The following is a 10,974-nucleotide window of genomic DNA, read 5'->3' as shown; positions in this document are numbered from 1 at the left end:
TCAAGTTTTGTTGCATTTTTTGTTGTGTTTTCATTGTTTTTTCGGATTTTTTTTCGTCATTATTTTTCGTTAAATTAAATAAAAAATTGTAAAAAAATAAATTAAATGTTTGCAGCATTTTTGTCACGTTTTTATCATTTTTATGTAATTTTTTGTTGCTTTTTTGTCATATTTTTGTCACGTTTTTGTTGCATTTTTTGTTGTGTTTTCATTGTTTTTTCGGATTTTTTTTCGTAATTATTTTTCGTGTTTTTTTTTTATTTGTTTGTAATTAAATAAAATTAAAAAAATGTAAAAAATAAATAAATAAATGTTTGCATCATTTTTGTCACGTTTTTATAATTTTTATGTAATTTTTTGTCACGTTTTTGTCGCATTTTTGTTGCGTTTTCATTCTCTTTCGCGTCTCTTTTCCATCGCTATTTTGACGCTTATTTTCAAGAAAAGTTTCGAACAAACCAAACTGGAGAAAATGTGCTCGGTTCAGGTGGGGGTTAAGAGGTTAAAATCCTTTTAGCCCAAGATTAAAATCACACAAATGGCTCCCTCTGCCGGCGGCTCGCTGGAATTGTCCCGTTGAAACGTGATCGACTCCTCCAGCCAATCAGAGAAGCGCTGCGTTTTAAGCCCGTGCGTTTTTCGCGAATTGTAAATTTGAGAAAACATGTAAAACAGGAGTTCATATATCCAGACAGAAATACTCACATATTTCTTTATCATCTCTATGTTCTAACCAAATAAAGAAATATATGACCTCCTGATGTGCCTTTTACCTTTTACATTTTTTCACATTACATTTTGTTTGTTTTAACAGCCACCAGGGACGCCTTAACCCAGTGCATTCTCTCCGGCTCGACTTTACTTTTTTTTTGCTTTTATGCCGTGTTTTAGGAATGAATGAAGGTTTATTCGGTTACAAAACACGAAACCAAATGCATGTACTGCAAATTCATCACAGACAAGGCGGGAAACCGAAAAGGTGTGGCTGAAGCCGTGGCTTATTTTGCCCTAATTACAAAACAACAAAACATCTACCCATCAAAGACGTTACAAAAAACAAATATATACAATATATTATTATACATACACACATATACAGCACATGTTTTTTCTTTTTTACTAAAATAATAATATGGTAATTTGTAAATACAGATGCTTGTTTGTTTCTCTGTTCCAGTTTATGCACAACAGTAATGCATGAGCTTAACTTAACCACATTTTCTTAGGCATTTTTTGTGTATTTCTCAAAAATTAAGATTTTAAACTGTTTTTTGAAATAATGAATGGAATTGCTCCGTTTAAGATCATTGTTGAATTTGTTCCACAAGTCGCCCCTTAGACCGAGATGGTTCATTTTAAAGTTTGTTTTTTAAACATGTTTTCTCCTCTCAGGTTATATTTCTGGTCCCTGTTTGCAAACAAAGTATATTTTCAGGCAGTATTTTCCTATGAACTTTGTACATGAAGTCAGCGGTTCAGACTCACTAGATCACAGAATTTAATTGCTTTATTTGCAGAATATTGCGCTTGCTGGTTCATTATACGGTGAATGATTGACTTTCCTTATATTTCAACACAATAGGTAATGTATGGAGAGAGAGCAATACAGAATATACAGAGAGGGTGTATTTAGAAAATATGTGGCTTTATGTAAGTGTTTTCATCACTTTTTTATATATTTTTTTTTTTTCACATTTTTCTTGCTTATTTTGTGTTCCCGCTACGGTTTTGTCACATTTGTTTTGTGTTTTCGTCATGTTTCTGTCACGTTTTCGTCACTTTTTTAAATTGACGTTTTTCTCATGTTTTTTTGTTGTTGTTGTTGATTTTTCATGCCTTTTTTCACATTTTTGTGTTTTGTTTTGCTTTTTTTGTTGCTCGTTTGTGTTTTCGCTATGGTTTTGTCACTTTTTTGTTGCATTTTCGTCCTTTTTTTTGAAAAACTTTTTTCCCCAATTTTTTTTTGTGCTTATTTTTGGTTTTCGCTACGGTTTTGTCACTTTTTTTTTCTGTTTTTATCATGTTTTTTTTTTCTTTTTGTTTATTTTTCATGCCTTTTTTCATCACATTTTTGTCGCTTTTTTGTCACTTTTTTATTGCTGTTTTTGCCATGTTTTTTATTTTTCACGCCTTTTTTCGTTGCTTTTTTGTCGTGTTCTCGTCACATTTTTATCGCTTTTTCGTTGCTTTCAGCCATGTCTTTATCGCGCTTTCATCATCGCTTTCTTCTTTTTTTTTTTTTTTTTTACGCGTTTACGTGAGACTCTGAAATCCCCGCAGTGTCTTTGAACGCCGCACCGCCCGCCCCTCACTGTCATGGCGTCTCTCCTGAAGGGGGTTCGGTCCTGGAAGGAGTAGCCGCGTCCATTTAGCCTTTTTAACCCCCGACGAAGCGCACCGAACCGCGGCCGAGAAGAACCCCCGGACTCGCGGACTCACCATGGGAACCGTCCACGCCAAGGTACGGCAGAAACCTCCGTAAACGACGGGCCTTCTCGGTCCTCTTTCCCCGTGACCTCCCGGCGGAGAGTGTGGTGGAGGAGCTGCTCTCCGGCCGCCGTTTGTACTCGATGTTCCGGAGACGCACGAGCCTGAAATAACGTGTTTTAAACCGTTAAAAAGCTCGTTTCCCGCCACGCTGCGTCTTCACTGTGTTACGAGTCTGTCCTGCGCGTGAAACGTCATTCTCATTATAACACATGCGAACCCAGTGTAGTTTGGTGAGTTTTATCCAGTTTTAGAAGCTAATATGACATAATAATAATAATATCATGTGCACGTGTCAGCCTGAGTGTTCACGAGAAGGTCACTTTCACTGGAGCCGTGACGCCCCGCCCTCCAAGTACTTCACACGTGGAGTATTGAAAAAATAATAATCACGATTATTTTTGTCATGATTTAAATCACGGTTATTTTAACTCATTTTTGCAATTTTTTTGGTCATTTTTTTTGGGTCATTTTTTGTCATATTTTTGTCATTTTTTCGTCAATTTTTTATCCTATATTTGTCACATTTTTTGTCACATTTTTTGTCACATTTTTTGTCACATTTTTATTATTATTTTTGTCACATATTTGTCATTTTTTTATCACATTTTTTGTCATATTTTTATTATTTTTTGTCACACTTGTCATTTTTTCGTCCATTTCTTGTGAGATTTTTGTCACATTTTTATTAATTTTTTTGTCACATTTTGTCACATTTTTGTCACATTTTTTGTCACATTTTTTGTCATTTTTTCGTCAATTTTTTATCAATTTTTGTCATTTTTTGTCATTTTTTTGTCACATTTTTTATCAATTTTTTGTCATTTTCTGTCATTTTTTTGTCACATTTTTTGTCATTTTTTCGTCAATTTTTTATCAATTTCTTGTCATTTTTTGTCATTGTTTTTGTCAAATTTTTTGTCATTTTTTTGTCACATTTTTTATCAATTTCTTGTCATTTTCTGTCATTGTTTTTGTCACATTTTTTGTCATTTTTTTGTCACATTTTTTGTCATTTTTTCGTCCATTTTTTATCAAATTTTGGTCATTTTTTGTCACATTTTGTCATATTTTTATTGTTTTTTGTCTCATTTGTTTGTCATTTTTTCGTCCATTTTTTGTCAATTTCTTCTGACATTTTTGTGACATTTTTGCCACTTTTCCATCTATTTTTCGTCACTTTTTCGTCAATGTTTTCTCACTTTTTTGTCACATTTCCATCATTGTTTTCGTCTCAGTTTTGTTGCTATTATCACCGCTTTTTTCCAGAAAACTGAGTGGCGCGGCCTGATGACATCATCACACGGCGCCGTTTGTTTTTATGTCAGGCAAAAGCGTGAGCCGTGGCACGTGAAAAGCGGAGGGGAAATAATCCCAGCGGCCTGAAATATCGCAAGTCTGCTTTGCAAAAAAAGCAAAAAAATGGAAAAAAAATATATATATACAAATGATTTTTGGCGATTATTCTAATTTTTTAATCGTTTTAATCATTTCCTCATTATCCAGAGCGTTGCTGATTTCTGGAGATATTTGTTTTGTAATTCATGCAGTTCTTATATTTGAAGGGTTACGTGGTGCTAGGCTAGTGCATGTCTATGGTTTCAGCTAGCCTGCATTAACCTCTTAACTCCCGCCTGAACCGAGAGGGTCTTTTTCCTCACGTCATCAGATTTTTTTGCCATCATTTTTTTGTTGGGTATTCAACTCATTTTTGTAAGTTTTTTGTCATTTTTTTTTTTATCAAATTTTTGTTATTTTTTTTTTGTCCTGTTTTTAATGCAGGCAGCAAAAAAGTGACAAAAATCCAGCAAAAAAGTGACAAAAATCCAGCAAAAAAAACAGCAAAAAAAACGGCAAAAAAGTGACAAAAATCCAGCAAAAAAGTGACAAAAATCCAGCAAAAAAGTGACAAAAATCCAGCAAAAAAGTGACAAAAATCCAGCAAAAAAGTGACAAAAATCCAGCAAAAAGTGACAAAAATCCAGCAAAAAAGTGACAAAAATCCAGCAAAAAAGTGACAAAAATCCAGCAAAAAAGTGACAAAAATCCAGTAAAAAAGTGACAAAATCCAGCAAAAAAAGTGACAAAAATCCAGCAAAAAATGACAAAAATCCAGCAAAAAAGTGACAAAAATCCAGCAAAAAAGTGACAAAAATCCAGCAAAAAAGTGACAAAAATCCAGCAAAAAATTGACAAAAACACATCAGGGAAATAAAAAGTGACAATGGCAAAGAGGAGAGAATGCCTTTGGTTTTGGCGGGTGGTAAGAGGTTAATGCAGGCTAGCTGATACCATAGACATGCACTAGCCTAGCATTAGCCTAGCGCCACGAAACTCTTCAAACATAAGAACTGCATAAGTTACCAAAAAAAATCTGGATAACGAGGAAATGAGGCCCTGTGTCAAAAATCCTGAAACATCCCTTTAAGAGGTCAACTATACCAGGCCTAAACAATCACACATCAATAGTTTCCAGCTCTGAAGAAAGAACAGACTCAACTAGGGCTGAAACAACTGTTATTGAAACAACTATTTTTTTCTTCTTCTTGGTTTCTGGCGCTGTTGTACATGTAATACCCTCGATCAACAACACGTCGCTATAGTTCCTTTGCTTTTCCCGGTTGTTGTAATGGATTTGTTTTGTCTCCTCAGAGCCTGGACCCTCTCCCGATGCACGGCCGGGACCTCGGGGTGAACCCGGACGACCTGATGGAGGCGCCGGAGCCCGAGCAGGACCACAAGCAGGAGATCCTGGAAAACAAAGACGTACGTACAGTTATATAAGTCCTGACTCGCTTTATACTGTTCTGTATCGGGACTTTTCTCTTCACAGCGCTCTCTCAAGTCGATATTCTCAGGACTTGAGACTTGACCAAAGCTCCACAAAGACTTGGACTTGGACTTGCTGTAACATTATATTTATTATTGATCTGAGTGAAACTGTTGAAAGATCAGGATTCATTGTGTAAAACCAGGGTATCTGTGTTCTTTCCATCTTAAATATTCACCATGTTTAGTTCTTTCATGATTAGATAAAAAACTCCATATCCTCTTCACTCCAGAAACAGGAGGTCTTGAACTCACCGCCATGTTTGTTTGCAATTAACTACGCAAGAAATGGGAAGTTTCTTAAAACCGGAAACTGCCGGTTACTGACGGAAAATCCCAACCAGAAAATCCGTGTTTCTCAAAACCAGGAAACTGCTATTTTCGGGTTTTTATGCTCAGGAAACTGTGATCAAAGACAAAACCGGAATATTAAAAACTCCAGCTACAAAACAGGAAATTCGAGCCCTTGTAAATGCACTCAAATGACAGAATTCTTGACTTTCTGATGTTTTAAGGTGTTCACATGAAAGTTGTGACATTTAGTATGTATTTTCCACAGCCACACAGAGCCCAGTGACAGCAGGACTGAAGGCCTTAGAGCAGGGGTGAATCCGAGTATACAGGGGCCGGGGCATTACAGGGGAACCACTGACTAAAAACTGTCGGAAACTAACAAAAATAAAACATATTATTATATATATATTTGTCTCTCAGACTGACGGAAAGCAGCTCATGTTTAAAAGACTCTGTTTCAATTGTTTTTAGCTGCCCCCGGCCCCGCCTTAAAATGCTGTCCCAGTAATGTTGTGCATAGACTGGAGCATTAAAAAAAATATGTGAAAGCACACGTTTTCAAGTCACATTTTTGTCACATTTTTTGTTGAATTTTTGTCACATTTTTGTTGAATTTTTGTCACATTTTTGTTGAATTTTTGTCACATTTTTGTTGAATTTTTGTCACATTTTTGTTGAATTTTTGTCACATTTTTGTTGAATTTTTGTCACATTTTTGTTGAATTTCTGTCACATTTTTGTTGAATTTTTTAAATTTTTTGGTTGAATTTTTGTCACATCTTTGTTGAATTTTTGTCACATTTTTGTTGAATTTTTGTCACATTTTTGTTGAATTTTTGTCACATTTTTGTTGAATTTTTGTCACATTTTTGTTGAATTTTTGTCACATTTTTGTTGAATTTATGTCACATTTTTGTTGAATTTTTGTCACATTTTTGTTGAATTTTTGTCACATTTTTGTTGAATTTTGGTCACTTTTTTGTTGGCAGTTCATTGGCAGTGAACGTTGACTGCCAATGACGTCTATACTCGCCAATTGGGTTTTTCAATGGGAACAGCTGCAGCAAAGCCTTGAGCATATCTGGTGTTAAAATCTAAGTTGTGCTGCCTAGTGACTCAATAAAAACTATTGAGTCACTAGGTGGCAGCATTGCTCTTCGTTTTCTCAGATTTTTAGTCAGAAAACAGCATTTTGGGTGATTTCACCTATTTTCTACGGACGATTACTAAAGAATGGAAAGAGGTACAAACTTTCTTTTAGATGAAAGAAGAGAGTCTTTCTTTTGGTGGGTTTTGTGTTGATATAGACCTAGACCTTCATTTTCTGCTAAAATCCTGCAAAACCTCTGGCAGTGGGAGCTCTCTGATTTTAAAATGGCTGTCAGTCAATGAGTTAATAGTCCAGCCGTGAAAATGAGGCTTAGGTGACTTGTGGCTAAAGCTTGACTGGAGACTTGCTCTTGGTGATGTTCTCCCACCTCTGAATGACCTCGGTGACTGTTGTTGGTGCAGGTGGTGGTGCAGCACGTGAACATCCAGGGCCTGGGCCGCACCAAAGAGGACCTCCTGGGCTACGAGATCTCCGACGTGTTCCAGGCCAAGAACCTCATCGACGTGAGTGTCTGAGCCGCCGCATGTGAGCCAGAGCCGCCGTTACCATGACGCTTCCTCCTCTTCTTCTTCTGCAGGTGATGAAACGCGCTCACGTGGCCCGACAGAAGCTGCTGAGGCTGGGGGTGTTCAAGGACGTGGAGGTGCTCATCGACACGTCCGACGGTACGAGCTCGGCCTCAGCGGACGAGTGTGGGCGTAACCTTAACTCGCACCTGAACGGAGCACGTTTTCTACAGTTTGGCTTTACCCGAATCAAAAAGGTTCTGGGAAAAAAGCACCAAAACAGCCACAAAAATGAGAAGAAAACAAGGATGTAAAAGCAACAAAAATGTGATGAAAATTCAACAAAAATGTGACAAAAAATAAACAAAAAAATGACAAAAATTCAACCAAAATTCAACCAAAAAGTGACAAAAATTCTACAAAAATGTGACAAAAATTCAACCAAAATGTGACAAAAATTCAAAAAAATAATAATAATAATTCAACCAAAATGTGACAAAAATTCAACCAAAATGTGACAAAAATTCAAAAAAATAATAATAATAATTCAACCAAAATGTGACAAAAATTCAACAAAAATGTGACAAAAATGTGACAAAAATGTGACAAAAATGTGACAAAAATTCAAAAAAATGTGACAAAAATGTGACAAAAATTCAAAAAAATTCAACAAAAATTCAACAAAAATTCAACAAAAATTCAACAAAAAAATGACAAAAATTCAACAAAAATGTGACAAAAATTCAAAAAAATAATAATAATAATTCAACCAAAATGTGACAAAAATTCAACAAAAATGTGACAAAAATGTGACAAAAATGTGACAAAAATGTGACAAAAATTCAAAAAAATTCAACAAAAATTCAACAAAAATTCAACAAAAATTCAACAAAAAAATGACAAAAATTCAACCAAAATGTGACAAAAATTCAAAAAAATAATAATAATAATTCAACCAAAATGTGACAAAAATTCAACAAAAATGTGACAAAAATGTGACAAAAATGTGACAAAAATGTGACAAAAATTCAAAAAAATGTGACAAAAATGTGACAAAAATTCAAAAAAATTCAACAAAAATTCAACAAAAATTCAACCAAAATTCAACCAAAAAGTGACAAAAATTCTACAAAAATGTGACAAAAATTCAACCAAAATGTGACAAAAATTCAAAAAAATAATAATAATAATTCAACCAAAATGTGACAAAAATTCAACCAAAATGTGACAAAAATTCAAAAAAATAATAATAATAATTCAACCAAAATGTGACAAAAATTCAACAAAAATGTGACAAAAATGTGACAAAAATGTGACAAAAATGTGACAAAAATTCAAAAAAATGTGACAAAAATGTGACAAAAATTCAAAAAAATTCAACAAAAATTCAACAAAAATTCAACAAAAATTCAACAAAAAAATGACAAAAATTCAACAAAAATGTGACAAAAATTCAACCAAAATTCAACAAAAAATGACAAAATTCAACAAAAATGTGACAAAAATTCAACCAAAATTCAACAAAAAATGACAAAATTCAACCAAAATGTGACAAAAATTCAACCAAAATGTGACAAAAATTCAACCAAAATGTGACAAAAATTCAACCAAAATGTGACAAAAAAAATGACAAAAATTCAACCAAAATGTGATAAAAATTCAACAAAAATTCAACAAAAAATGACAAAATTCTACAAAAAAATGACAATGTGACAAAAATGTGACAAAAACTCAACAAAAAAATTACAAAAACTCAACTAAAGTGACCAAAATGAAAAAAAAAAAAACAGAACACAGCAACAACACAAGGAAAAAGATCAGTTTTGTGGGTCTTAGCTTTCAAATGAGGCGTTACACAGGCCTATATAACAGCCAAAGAGGACAGAATGCATTTGGTTCAGGCGGGTGGTAAGAGGTTAGCGTTTACTGAACCACATGAAGCCAGTGAGAGTCCTTCCCTTGTTACACTTCTGCATCTGTGTTTTCTGCAGGAACCGACGCGTTGCCCAACGGCCTGGACGTCACGTTCGAAGTGACCGAGGTCAAAAGAATCACAGGAAGTTACAACACCATGGTCGGCAACAACGAGGGCAGCATGGTGAGTCCCGCGCCCCACAGTCCCACCGTGACCTCTGACCTAAAGGGTGAGAGGTTAATGACGAAGTAAAGATCAGGCCCAAAGAATCCAACCCGACCCTGAAGACTAAAGATTGAATGAACATACTCTACTTTGTGATAATCAACGCATTAAAAGAGTAATCTGTACAAACTCTGATGGCGGCCATTTTAGGGATAGGTTTGCCTGAGTCCTCCCAGCTACATTTCAACCACGAGCAGAGTTTAGCAGCATTTACTGTGTTTGGAGACGAACTGTTTAGCTTCACCTCGTCGCTAACAACCAGCCTTTCTCCGCTGTCTCCTCCATCTCCAGGCTGAGGCCCGTCTCCTTTTCTTATTAACCTCTTAACTCCCGCCTGAACCGAGAGGGTCTTTTTCCTCACGTCATCAGATTTTTTTTTCAGCATTTTGTTGTTGGGTATTCAACTCATTTTTGCAACTTTTTTGTCATTTTTTTTGTCATTTTTAGTCAAATTTTTGTAATTTTTTGTCACATTTTTTTCATCAATTTTGAATCAAATTTTTGTCATTTTTTCGTCACTTTTTTAATTTTTTTGTCACTTTTTTGTCACTTTTTGTCACATTTTTGTCATTTTTTTGTCATTTTTTTGTCATTTTTTGTCCCTTTTTTTGTAATTTTTGGTCAATTTTTTGTAATTTTTTTTGTCATTTTTTGTCATTTTTTTGTCAATTTTTTGTCAAATTCTTGTGACATTTTTGCCACTTTTTTTTAATCACGTTTTTTATAATTTTTTTTGTCACATTTTTTTAGTCAATTTTGAATCAAATTTTTGTCATTTTTTCGTCCCTTTTTTCATTTTTTTGTCACATTTTTGTCATTTTTTTGTCATTTTTGTCATTTTTTTGTCCTTTTTTTTGTAATTTTTTGTCAATTTTTTTGTCATTTTTTTGTCAATTTTTTGTCATTTTTTTGTCACTTTTTTGTCATTTTTTTGTCATTTTTTTTGTAATTTTTAGTCACTTTTTTGTAATTTTTTTGTCACTTTTTTGTCTTTTTTTGTCATTTTTTTTGTCATTTTTAGTCAATTTTTTGTAATTTTTTCGTCCATTTTTTATCAATTTCTTGTGACATTTTTGCCACTTTTTCATCAATTTGTCGTCACTTTTTTTGTCACATTTCCATCATTGTTTTCGTCTCTGTTCTGTCGCCATTTCCTCACCTTTTTTCCAGAAGCTTTTGGATTGGAGTAAAGCCAAACTGGAGAAAATGTGCTCGGTTCAGGTGGGAGTTAAGGGGTCAAATCCCCTGAAACACGTCCCGCCTCTTCCTGTCGCCGACTTTCATCTCCATTTGACAGAACTATAGCCCAGTTGAAGCTTCGTAGTAGCCGTAAGCTAGCGCTGCGGTGTTGTGACATTGTTGACACCGTTGACCAATCGGGACCCGCACGTTATCCCGCGTTCTATATAAAATCGCTTACGACGTCGTGTAGTGTGTGCTGGCCTTTACTCACCTCGTAGCTTCAGCGGATTCGTCTGACGTGTGTTTGTTTTCTCAGGTGCTGGGGCTGAAACTGCCCAACGTGTTTGGCCGCGCTGAGAAACTGACCTTCCAGTTTTCCTACGGGACCAAAGAGACGTCCTACGGCCTGTCCTTCTTCAAACCAC

The 10,974-nt window shown here is 34.9% G+C and overlaps 1 protein-coding gene across 1 annotated transcript in view; it reads left to right on the top strand.

The window, feature by feature from the left end:
* Positions 1-2,311: 2,311 nt before the first annotated feature.
* samm50l (sorting and assembly machinery component 50 homolog, like) overlaps positions 2,312-10,974 on the top strand; it is a 25,943-nt gene continuing 17,280 nt past the window's right edge. The window contains exons 1-2 of the mRNA XM_079581041.1: positions 2,312-2,461; positions 5,140-5,253. Of these exons, the coding sequence (XP_079437167.1) occupies positions 2,441-2,461; positions 5,140-5,253 (135 nt within the window). The 5' untranslated portion in view covers positions 2,312-2,440. The remainder of the gene's footprint in view (positions 2,462-5,139; positions 5,254-10,974) is intronic.

This window comes from Gobius niger, assembly GCF_951799975.1.
Source record: "Gobius niger genome assembly, chromosome: 22".
Classification (NCBI taxonomy): domain Eukaryota; kingdom Metazoa; phylum Chordata; class Actinopteri; order Gobiiformes; family Gobiidae; genus Gobius; species Gobius niger.
Note: the sequence above shows the minus strand (reverse complement) of the source record. Positions and strands in the feature narration are given on the sequence as shown.